At 37.4% G+C, this 13,262-nt stretch overlaps 1 protein-coding gene across 1 annotated transcript in view; it reads right to left on the bottom strand.

Moving 5' to 3' along the window:
- DMD (dystrophin) overlaps window positions 1–13,262 on the bottom strand; it is a 2,407,712-nt gene that overhangs the window by 1,673,118 nt on the left and 721,332 nt on the right. The window contains 2 exon segments of the mRNA XM_080651877.1: window positions 4,933–5,040; window positions 5,166–5,267. Coding sequence (XP_080508003.1) covers window positions 4,933–5,040; window positions 5,166–5,267 — 210 coding nt within the window.

Raw genomic sequence — 13,262 nt, forward strand, 5'->3', positions numbered from 1 at the left:
TCTCCCTCTCCCTCTCCCTCTCCCTCTCCCTCTCCTCTCCCTCTCCCTCTCCCTCTCCCTCTCCCTCTCCCTCTCCCTCTCCCTCTCCCTCTCTCCCTCTCCCTCTCCCTCTCCCTCTCCCTCTCCCTCTCCTCTCCCTCTCATTGCTCAGTTCCTGAAGGGATGTCCTACCATGACCAAAAGAGGTAGAAGATAAGAAGTCCATAGTGGTTGCAGATACATTGAATTATAGCAATCAACTGCCTTCTCCAATCTATCCTTGGATATACATTCTTTTCTGCATGGATTCTAAGTGGGCATGTTAAATATCTATGATTTAATTGATATTAATTATTTGAGTAAAAAAAAAAAGAGTTTTTCTGCTTATCAAAACCTGGTAATAGGACTTTGAGTACCAGAGAAACACAGAGCTCTATAAAACTCAGGAGGCAAAAGGAAGCTCCAGAAAATTTGTATGCAGTCAGAAAGGATCTTAAAAGAAGGAAAATATTTAATGTTCATAGAAGCCAAGCACCTGTACCTACCTCCAAGGTAGGCAGGAATGTACAGTCAATAAATCAGATCAGGCAAAGTAGAGACAGCAAGAGACAGCTAAGCTGCTCAAGAAGACCAAATAGGCATGTTTTATCTGGTCAAGGTTAGATGATTTGAAGTGAGAAAAAAAATGTATACTTACAAAAGACCCAGGAAGTCTTCACCCTATTCTCATCAGAAGAGTAATGCTAAGACAATTTCTCTTACATAGAAAAATTGATTTCTGAACCTATTTTATGTGCAGTTACTTACCTATATGTGAGAAGTACTCAATTGATTCAAATCACCTATTGTTATACTTAGGTAGATTGATCCATTGTGGAGATTCTCAACTTGAGAGAACATCAGAATCTCCTGGAGGGCTTGTTACAATGCAGATTGCTGAGTACTATTTCCAGAGTTTCTAAGTCAGTAGGACTGAGTTAGGGCCTAAGAATTCGCATTTCTACCAACTTCCCAGGTGATGCTGAAGTAGCTAGTGTGGGGACCACACTGAATCTTTCTGGATGAATTATTTGAGGATGAGAACGAAAACTAAGGTCAAGGTAGCAAATCCTGGTAAAATAGCACCATCAGTGGGGACGTGTTGGGCTCCCAAAAGCATCCCTTCTGTGTCATTTGATTCCATAGGCACCTGAGAGTGTCCCAATTCTACAGGACTCCTGTAGGCCCTGCACATCACACTCTCTTGGATCAAGCTTCCCAGAGTTGACCTTCCCTGGCAACCATGACCAGTCCTTCCCAGCATCTTGTACTGGTTCCCATGAACATCTCTCTTGCATGTTTGGGCCTTCCCATGATACCCTACATCTATAGTAATAAAAGGGTAATATGCTAATTAGACTGGGAGACCTTCCAGGCATCCTTCCGGAAAAAGCCATGGTGGTGGGGCTGAGGCAGAGGCAGTTAGGGGCAATCAGGCCAGGAGGGGAGGGCAGTTGGGGGCAATCAGGCTGGCAGAGGGGCAGCAGAGGGTGAGCAGGCTGGCAGGGGGGCAGTTTGGGGTGAGCAGGTCAGCAGGGGGGGGAGTTGGGAGTGATCAGGCCAGCAGGGGGGTCAGTTGGGGCTGAGCAGACCAGCAGGGGGGGACAGTAGGGGGAGAGCAGGCTGGCAGGGGCTGCAGTAGGGGGCAATCAGGTTGGCAGGGGGGCAGTTGGGGGTGATCAGGCTGGTGGGAGGGCAGTTGGGTGTGATTAGGCTGGCGGGGGGGGCAATTGGGGGCAAGCAGGCCAGGGGGGACAGTTGGGGGCAAGCAGGCCGGCAGGGGGGGAAGTTGGGGTTGAGAAGGCCAGCAGGGTGGGCAATAGGGGCGAGCAAGCTGGTAGGGGCTGCATTTGGGGATGATCAGGCTGGTGGGGGGCAGTTGGGGTGATTAGGCTGGCAGAGGGGCAGTTGGGGGCAAGCAGGCCAGCAGGGGCAGTCAGTTGGGACTGAGCAGGCTGGCAGGGGGGGACAGTAGGGGGCAAGCAGGCTTGCAGGGGCTATAGTTGGGGGTGATCAGATTGGCAGGGGGGCAGTTGGGGGCAATCAGGCCGGCAAGGGGGGGCAGTTGGGGGGCGAGAAGGCTGGTAGGCAGAGTAATTAGGGGTGATCAGGCAGGCAGGCAGAGGGGTTAGGGGCAATCAGGCAGGTAGGCAAAGGCAGTTAGGGGCGATCAGGCAGGCAGGCAAGCAAGTGGTTGGGAGCCAGCAGTCTCAGATTGTGAGAGGGTGCAGGGCTGGGCTGAGGGACACTCCCCCCCCCCCGCATGAATTTCATGCACCGGACCACTAGTTTTCCTACAAGTTTAGAATTCCCCTTGTAAAGGGCACAGTTTCTTCTCTCCTTTTTTTTTTAATCCTTTACAACAAATAAAACTTCAATTTTTACCATAAAAAACAGACCTACGCAATTTGGGTAAAACTACAGATATACAGGAAATAAAATATTTGATTCCTCACCACCCGCCTCAAATAAAAAGTAGGATAAAATCCCATGGGTTAATAGTGATAATATTTCAAAACCAATTTCACTGATTGTAAATAAAAGATTTTTAGTACATGGTATCTATACTTAGGTATGTAGTAGGAACTAGTGACAGATGGCACCTGTTTTTGGTCTCAGATTGTGACATATTATAATGAACATTAAATTCTTATTCACTGCCTGAGTCAGCAGGGGAATTTTACCTCAAAGTCTATACCAGCTGTCAGGTTTTGTTAATTGGCTTAAACTATCAAATGTAAGACTTATCCATAACATATTTTCACTTTGCTCAGAAGTAAGATGACATAATTTGAATTTTAATCATATTGGAAAATTATTGAGATTTTGCTAAGAGAGCATTTTCATGGCCCTGAAGCTAATAAACTCGTTTTCACACAAAAATGTCAATATAGTGACATATGATTGTTCAAAATGACAGTTCTTGATTACTGTTAGCTTTTGTCAAGGAATCAAATGATATGACAAGTTTTGAAATGTTTTAGAAAGCCTGGACCTGAGTCTTGATGTCTTAGTGCTCATTTTAACTCTGCTATTAATGTTCTATGACACCTTATATAAATGCCATGTGTTTTTTCCTGGGCCTTAAATTCCTCTTCTGAAATAAACTTGTCTCTCTCTCCTCTTCACACCCAATGCTACATTAGATTAGCTCTTCTGAATGGTCTCCTTACTACCAAAACTCTTTCTACTACAGAATATTACAAAAATGCAAATATAATTGTTATCAAACTCTCAATGGCTCCTTATCAGCTGCAGAAAAAAACTGCAAATATATCACTGATATTTTTGCATTCTGATGATATATATATTACTTTTTAGAAACCTTTCTTTTGTCATATAATCACTCAAGAAAACATATTCTTTGAGGAATGATTTCTTATAAATAACAAGCTAGCTTGTAATAACCAGTAATAAAATAGTGAATCTATTTTAAATTAAAAGCCTAAAGATTAGTAATTATGCAACAAAAATGTAAAATACAAATAAATATATTTAAAATTATACAAATTTAACAGGGAAATTTATTTAAGAACAGCTTTTAATGTAAATAATTTAATTACTGTGAAGTGTAATATATAATATCAATACAAAGGCAGATTAATTTAGATAAAATTATGAAACATTATTTATAATAGACCTTTGTTTTATATTAGAGTTGACATCAAGTAAGCACTTAATAGAACTGATCTATAAAAAATCAAAAAGAAATCTTAATTATGCAATATTTTACTTTAAAAATAAAGCTTAATATTAGATGGGCCTCTCCTTTACTAGAAAATAGTAGGATTAACAGTGAAAGAGAAGTTTTAGAGATCTTTTTAAATCCTGTAAAGTTCATCTCAAACTGAAATGTCTTAATGAATACTTCCCTAATGGTCTTTGTTCTGCCAAAGTTCCCTTAGTTATCAAAACACAGGCACTTATAATAAGTGACATTGGCTTGTTTTAATATTTTTTCCTTGCTTCCCAAACTAGGGTAAAAGCTTTTTGTATGTGAGGATAATTATCTCGTGTACTTCTGATATTTCCCAGAGAACTACTGAAGTATATTACTTTAGACATATACTGAGCACTTTTTAGGTTATGTTTTGTTTTTAATTTTAAAGAAAATTAGGGAGAGGGAGGGAGGGAGGGACGGGGAGAGAGAGAGAGAGAGAGAGAGAGAGAGAGAGAGAGAGAGAGAGAGAGAGAGAGAGATTTGGTGTTCCACTTATTATGCATTCATTGATTGACTCTTGTATATGCCCTGACTGGGGATCAAACCCACCAACTTGGCATATCAGGATAATGCTCTAACTAAAGTCTTATTTCAGGTATGCTGTATTTTTTCAAGAGTGTAGTTTTGTTTTAGGAAACAAGGTTGAAAATCTACCTATATCTTATGGAATTAATGTTTGTATCTCTCCAAAATTCATATGTTGAAGGTCTAACTCCCCAATATGACAATATTAGGAGGTGGGCTTTGGGGAGGTAATTAGGCTTAGTTGAGGTCATGAGAGTAGAGCCCCCATGATGGGATAAGTACCCTTTTTAAAAAAGGAAGAGATACCTCCATTTCCACCAGGTGAGTATACAGCAAAAAGGTGCTGTCTGGAAGCCAGGAAAAGGGCCTCACCAAGAGGCCAGCACCTTCATCTTGTATTTCCCAGCTTCCAGAACTGTGTAAAATAAATGTCTGTTGTCTAAGCCACCCAGTCTATGATATTTTCTTAAAGCAGCCTGAGCTAAGGCACTTTAGCTTTTCCTATTTTAATTAAGAAAAGTAACTATATGATATAGTTAAACAGGCTGATCTAAGCAAGAACAATGAACATTTGGTTTAGGATAGGAAGAACGGAAGAATGAAATAACAGTGTTCATATAAACCATTGGGATTTTTAAAAACATGATTGAAAGATAAAAAATACATACGGCCAGCTTTTGAAGACTTGATAACTTTTCACTTTGATCCTTAAAGCCACTTGTGTGAATCTTGCTCACTGCATCTTCTTTTTCTGAAAGCCATGTGCTAAAAAGGCACTGAAAGAAATTAAATAATTCCCAAAAAGAAAATAAATAATTATTAAAGTAGATTACGATTTTTTCATTTATTCATTTAACATCTATCCATGTCTTTCACTGATACATTTTCCCACATGACTCACCTGTTCTTCAGTAAAACGCTGCCATTTTAGAAGTATGTCTTGTAAAAGAACCCAGCGATCTTCTGTCCACCTACAGATGTTTGCCCATCGATCTCCCAGCACCTGGGGAAGAGACAACCCACCACAATGTCATCAAACACTTAACTGTTAACTGAATTCCATTCAAAATGGCAAAATGATTTAAGTATCTAATGTTGAGCCTCCAATATATAACAGGAGTTGTAAAGAACATCCTCCCTGCTTCTGCTTATGATCGATAAGCACTGCTCCTTTAGCTTGCCTTTGACTATTTCACTCTTTCACCTTACATTGAAAAGCAAAGATACTTACAAGAAATCTGAAGCAGTTATCATACCACTGTTTGAAGTGTCTCCACAGTAAATGTAAGACAGCAAAGTCATAAAGATAGAAGCAAAGAGCATTTTGCATTGATAGTATGACCATGTGTAATTTTCTTAGGTCAGAAAATACACCCCAAAAAATAAAACTCTATTACTCTATTAAATGCATTCCTAAGAATACCCTTATTTGAATTGATCCTGTGTAATTAGTGTTATTTATATATTGATTGGAGAAGAAAATCATTAGTAACAAATTATATGCACAAATATTTTTTTTAAAACTCTCTGGATTATTGTTATAAACTATTAAAAATGACTATATCTCCAAACTAGTCTAGTGAGAAAACTGTAATATTGTCTAATAACTGCCAGTTCTTTAGCATGTCACAAATGTCTTTGTGCACATTCTATTTTAATATGTAACATAAACCAAGTACCAATGGTTTTTACATAATTAAATATGTTGTAATGTTTTCTGCACAAAGGAAGTGTTTTATGACCAAAAAAAAATGTAACATTTATTTCAACTCCATTATGATGCACTTTAGAGACTAAATTTTCAATTTTTTTGACTTCATAAATAAAGGATTATTTTCAAATACCTATTGGATCTTTAAAACTAGACTGATGGTAATTAGATGTAACACGGTGATCATTTTGTAGTGTATACAAAGATCAAATTACAGGCAGTCCTCGGGTTATGTCAGATATCCGTTCCTATGGCGCAACGCAACGCGATTTTCGCCATACCTTGGAACCCACCTACAAAAGCACCTACGTCACTCACATGGAGCACATACACAACAGTAATGAAGTGAAACAGTAAAAAAAAAAAAAATAAAAGAAATATAACAATTCCTGACCTTTACTTGTGGTAAATAAATAAAAAAATCATAAAGCACATATGTACATACATCAAAATAACAGAACTTTTTTTATAAATAAGTGGGAGATGGCAAATTAACCACGAAATGACCTAAGTCGAGTCCAACGTAACCCGAGGACTGCCTGTATTATGTTGTACAACTAAAATAAATATAATGGTATATACCAATCCTACTTTAATAAAAATAATAAAATTAAATGTCTTAATACAATAAAAACCAACAACAAAGTATTTCAAAATATGGACAGGTTTTATTTTATATAGAATTAGATATAGAAGAAAAACATTTGTTACTTATATATTTTTTACAAATATATTTAGCCTCTACTATAAGCCTTATCATAATTTCTACATTACTTGATGCTACATGTTTGGATTGATCCACCTAGAAGATATTGATATATGATTCAAATAATGCAATGTAATTAGCATCAGGACAAAATCCACCTATTCCTAGGTGGTTTTGAAACCCCTAATTTTTAAAAAATTTGTTTAATCTACCACCTTTTTTAAGTATTACATATATCTCTTTTTTCCCTAATTGACCTCTCCCCAGCCACTTTCACCTCCCCCAGCAAATGCCCTCCCCCTCTCCCCTAGTGTACCAGTATGTGTCCATTGTTATGCTTGTATGCATGCATACAAGTCCTTTGGTTGATCTCTTACCCGCCCGCCACGCTCCCCTGCCTTCCCTCTGAGGTTTGACTGTGTGTTCAATGCTTCTCTGTCTCTGTACATATTTTTGTTCATCAGTTTCTGTTGTTCATTGTATTTCACAAATGAGTGAGATCATGTGCTATTTATCTTTCTCTGACTGGCTTATTTTGCTTAGCATAATGCTCTCCATGTCCATCCATGCTGTTGCAAATGGTAAGAATTCTTTCTTTTTTAAAGCAGCATAGTATTCCATTGTGTAGAAGTACCAGTGTTGTTGTTTTTTAATCCACCCATCTACTGATGGGTACTTAGGCTATTTCCAAATCTTAGCTATTGTAGATGGTGCTGCTATGAACATAGGGACACATATATCCTTTCTGATTGGTGTTTCTGATTTCTTGGGAAACAATCCTAGAAGTAGGATTACTGAGTCAAATGGCAGCTCCATTTTTAATTTTTTGAGGAAACTTCATACTGTTTTCCACAGTGGCTGCACTAGTCTGCATTCCCACCAGCAGTGCATGAGGGTTCCTTTTTCTCCGCATCCTCACCAGCACTTGTCATTTGTTGATTTGTTGATGATAGCCATTCTGACAGGTATGAGGTGGTTCCTCATTGTTGTTTTTTTGTTTTGTTTTGTTTTATTATTTATTTATTTATTTATTTATTTTTATTGCTTAAAATATTACAAATAGTAGTACATATGTCTCCTTTTTTCCCCCCTTGACCTTCCCCCGGCCTCCCCTACCTCCTGGCACATGCCCTCACCCTACCACCCAGGGTCTTGCGTCCATTGGTTATGCTTATATGCATGCATACAAGTCCTTCTGTTGATCTCTTACCTCCCCCGCAAGCCCTCCCGCTGTAATTTGACAGTCTTCTCTGCCTCTGTATCTATGTCATTGTTGTTTTGATTTGCATCTCTCAGATGATTAGTGACTTTGAGCATGTTTTTATATGTCTCTTGGCCTTCTGTATGTTCACTTTCGAAAAGTGTCTATTTAGGTCATTTGCCCATTTTTATTGGATTATCTTCCTTTTGTTAAGATGTACAGTATGAGTTCCCTATAAATTCTGGAGATTAGACCCTTATCATAGATAACATTGGCAAATATGTTCTCCCATGCAGTGGGCTTTCTTGTTGTTTTGTTGATGGTTTCTTTTGCTGTGCAGAAGCTTTTTATTTTGATGTAGTCCCATTTGTTTATTTTCTCCTTAGTTCCATCGCCCTAGGAGCTGTATCGGTCAAGATATTGCTACAGCATGTGTCTGATATTTTGCTGCCTATAGATTCTTCTAAGATTTTTTATGGTTTCCAGTCTTACATTTAAGTCCTTTATCCATTTTTACTTTATTTTTGTGTATGGTGTAAGTTGGTGATCTAGTTTCATTTTTTTGCATGTATCTGTCCAATTTTCCCAACACCATTTATTGATGAGACTGTCTTGACTCCACTGTATGCTCTTGCCTCTTTTATTAAATGTTAATTGAGCATAATGGCTTGGTTTGAATTATGGGTTCTCTGTTTGGTTCCATTGGTCTATATGTCTGTTTTTGTGCCAGTACCAGGCAGCTTTGAGAACTGTGGCTTGGTAATATAGTTTGATATCTCGTATTGTGATCCCTCCAATTTTGTTCTTCTTTCTCAGGATTGCTGCAGCTATTCAGGGTCTTTTTTTCTTCCATATGAATTTTTTGAGAGATTGCTTTAGGTCTGTGAAATATGCCGTTGGTATTTTAATGGTGATTGCATTGAATTTATAGATTGTTTTGGATAGTATGGACATTTTAATGATGTTGATTCTACCAATCCATGAACATGGTAAATTCTTCCATTTGTTTATATCTTTGTCTATCTCTTTTTTTCACTGTCCTGTAGTTTTCTGAGTACAGGTCTTTTACCTCCTTAGTTAAATTTATTCCTAAGTATCTTAATTTTTTTGTTGCAATGGTAAATGAGATTGTTTTTTTTAGTTTCTCTTTCTTTGAGTTCATTATTGGTGTATAAAAAACATAGATTTCTGGGTGTTAATTTTGTATCCTGCTATATTGCCAAATCCATTTATTAAGTCTAGTAGTTTTTTGATGGAGTCCTTAGGGTTTTCTATGTACAATATAATGTCATGTATGAATAATGACAGTTTTACTTCTTTTCCAATTTGGATGCCTTTTATTCTTCTTGTCTGATCACTATAGCTAATCTACCATCTATTCAAAAAGGGAGTTCTGCATATGAGTAAGGAGTATGTAAGGGACATTTTACATGATATTGTAAAATGATCATGAATTCATGCAGTTCATTCACAGTGAGTTTTTAGGTGTTTTTTTCAGAAATGTGAAAATGTTATTGTTTTCATCATAATGTAACTTATTTTCATATTTTAATAATTTCCCTCTCTACTATACTCCTTGTCAATTATGTTAGCTTATGACAGAAGCCATAGCACTGAAATAGTGATGCAAGATATCCACAGCAAATGCACTATCATAAATCAATGAATTTGACAATATTAGCCATTTAATGATTACAAGCTGGTAGTTGGGATTTTTTTCTGAAACGTATTAGAAGTTCTTTTTAGTGAACTTCCTAGTGGTCATGTCAGTATGCATCAGGTAAAATGGCATTTAATATATCTATTAATGGATTACTTGTGAAAAAATTAACTTTGAATAGAGAAAATCTTACCCCTTAGCTATGAAGTATGCCATCTGTCTTATTTGAGATGTAATATAAAAGGGCAAATTGCAGCCATTCAATGACAGTGGAAGTGGGAGTTAAAGGGGAAAGGAATAAACTCAAACTGTAGCATCAATTTTATAAATGAAAGAAAATGAACTGACACTTCAAAGTAGATATAGCAGTTTTTTCGTACTATAAGACACACAAATGCAGTATCCACTTAAATAGTATCTTAGGTTTATAATCTTATAAATGGATGATTACATTTATTTATTTGTGGAGAATAGCCTATAAAACAAATCCCAAAATAACATCCATATACTAAATTGCTCAAGAATATTAAATTTATTCCATCTAAACTCAGTGGTTGAGTGTCGACCCAGGAACCAAGAGGTCACTGGTTCCATTCCTGGTCAGGGCACATGCCTGGGTTGTGGGATCAGTTCCCAGTAGAGGGCATGCAGAAGGCAGCTGATCTATGAATTGCTCTCATCATTGATGTTTCTTTCTCTCCCTTTCTCTCTCTGAAATCAATAAAAATATTTTTAAAAGAATATTAAATTTATATAAATTCCAAAATATATTAATATGATATACTTTACAATGTGTTTTTTTCACTATATGAATGAGTCACACAAAACTAATAATAAATATTCTTTTAGGTACATATTTAATATGGTTAAGACAACTATTTTAAGAATCCTATTAAGTATCCTTTATCTTCAAATAATTATAATGGATAATTTTGATAATTCATTAAGCAGGTATATAATCCAGTCAGTATTTAAGTTAGCCTCTACCTCATTTATTTGTCAATCATGATTTTATTTTAACAACAAATATTAACTGAACACATATTATATGCCCCAAATTAACAAAATAGAGATGTAATAGACTGAACTGTGTATCCCCCTAAAATTCATATGTTGAAGCACTGTCCCCCTATAATCCAGAATGCTGACTCTATTGGGAGATAGAGCCTTTAAATATAGCTCTTTTAAGATAAAATGAGGGAAGAGTGACTTCAGAAGAATGGTGGCATAAGAGCACACCTTTTCTTCTCCCCCTGAAATTTCAACAAGTTAACCAACTATAATTCAACAAAGAAATCTCTCCTCAACACAGACGCATACCTGAGAGACCTGCACATTGAAATATCTGAAGGTGGGCAACCAGGAATAAATAGGAAGATAAGAAGGGAGGAAAGCACAGACAGCCAGTAAACACAGCCCTGCAGCCAAGAGTTCATGGCTCCACTGGCCAGGAGAGGGGAGAAAGCCCGCAGTAGCAGGTGCTTCCTTCAGCCAGAAGGAACAGAGAGCTTTGGGGGACAGTCTAGCAGGGTGAGCAGAGTGGAGCAAACAGTGACTGAGTCAGCAGATATCTGACAGCATGGGGTTCTACTATGTGGCTTTCCACTGTCGGTCTGGGTGGTGGTGCTCAGACAAAGAAACAGAACCACAAAGCCATACCGCTAATTGGATTCCCAAAACTCACCTCCTGCTGCCTTTGGAGTCAGGTCCAGGAACATGTTATCTGTAAACCAAGAGCTGTTGCAGTAGAACTGCTGTTTCCCTCTGTGACTGATCCCCAGGAGGGGTGCTTCAAGTAGGACCCCAAGGAGGTCAGGGGTCACCATTACTGTGACAGCTAAACAAACCCCACCTCCAAGCAGCACAGCTGTACTCTCTTATGGAAGACTCAAAGGTTCCAGAATGGGAGACCACAGAGGTAAAAAATCTTGCAATTCATCACCATCTACTGAAAAATAGTAGAAAGAACTCTTCAGAGATAAATGAGTAACCAAAGGAAGACAGCAAATACCATTAAGCACCATAACGAGGATGACAGAAAGAAAATTTTAAAAATTACAAGAAGGCAAGTTGGAACAAATGGAAATATGTGGTATAAATGACAGAGATGTCATGAAAATACTCAACAAGATGCAAGAAAAGAACAACAGGCAATTCAGTGCAGGCAGAAAATAAAACAATGAACAAAATGAGTACCTTACCAAAATGATTGAAACTTTTAAAAAGAACCAATCAGAAATCCTGGAAATGAGAACCAACCAGATAAAGGAAAGAATTAGTGATATTGAAGATAAGTATCAAGAAGTGATGTAGACGGAAGAAGAGAGAGACTGGGGCATAAATAAAAGTAAAAGAGCTCTATGAGACCTATCCAATTCCATCAGAAAAAGCAATATTAGAATTATGGGCATTGTGGAGGAAGAAGAGAGGGAGCATGGAATGGAGAGTCTATTCAAACAAATATTGGATGTGAATTTTCCAAATCTATGGATAGAACTAGATCTTCAAATCCAAGAAGTATACTGAACACCTAGTTAACTCAATCCAAAGGGGCCCTCTCCAAGGCACTAGGTATTAAAGCTGTCAAAACTTAATGACTAAGAAAAAATTCTCAAAGTAGCCAGGGAAAAGAAGAAAATTATCTACAAAAGAAAACCCATCAGGATTTCATCCAACTTCTCAGCAGAAACTCCACAAGCCAAAACAAAGTGGAACCAAATATTCAAATATCTGAAAAAGAGAAATTTCCAGCCTCAAATAATATATCCAGCAAAATTATCATTTAAATATGATGGAGAAATAAAGATGTTCCCAGACATCCAGAAGCTGAGGGGATTTATCACCAGAAAATATCCATTGCAGGAAATACTCAAGGTAGTTATTCTACCTGAAACAAAGAACATAAGGTCACAACACTATATATAAAATCACAAAAAATCTTACAGCATAAACAGGGAAAATTTGTAACAACAAAAACATAAAAGAGAAGAGGGAAAGGTCTACATTGGCAAAGGAAGATGAAGATCAGATATACTCAAAGGAAAAAAAAAGTCAACTACGCTGCAGTAAAAAAGAAGAAATTCTTACCATTTGCAAAAGCATGGATAGAACTGGAGAGCATTATGCTAAGTGAAATAAGCCAGTTAGAGAAAGATAAATATCGCATGATCTCACTCATTTGTGGGATATAATGAACAGCATAAACTGATGGACAAAAACAGATCCAGAGAGAGAGAAACATCAATCAGAACGTCAAACCTCAGGGAAGGTAGGGGAGGGTGGGGGTAAGGGGGAGAGATTAACCAAAGGACGTGCATGCATGCATATAAGCCTAACCAATGGTCACAGACAACAGGGAGGTGGGGGCATGAGTGGTGGGGTGTGTGGAGGCAATGGGGGGATAAGGACACATATGTAATACCTTAATAAATAAAGAAAAAAAATAAAAAAGTATATATACAACTTCATTTTTTATAAACCTAATGGAAACCACACACAAAAATCCCCAAACCAGGACACATAGATTAAAAAAATAGAAAGGAAGTATGGAATACCACCAAACAAAACAATGGACATAAACCTAAAGGAAAATAACCAATGGGGTCACAGACAGAACTAACAGAAAATAAAAGATAAAATAGCTATAGGAAATCCTCATACATTAATAATTACTCTAAATATAAATGGTCTGAAATCACCAATAAAGAAGCATAGAGTAGC

The sequence above is a fragment of the Plecotus auritus genome (assembly GCF_963455305.1).
Source record: "Plecotus auritus genome assembly, chromosome: X".
In the NCBI taxonomy this organism is placed as follows: domain Eukaryota; kingdom Metazoa; phylum Chordata; class Mammalia; order Chiroptera; family Vespertilionidae; genus Plecotus; species Plecotus auritus.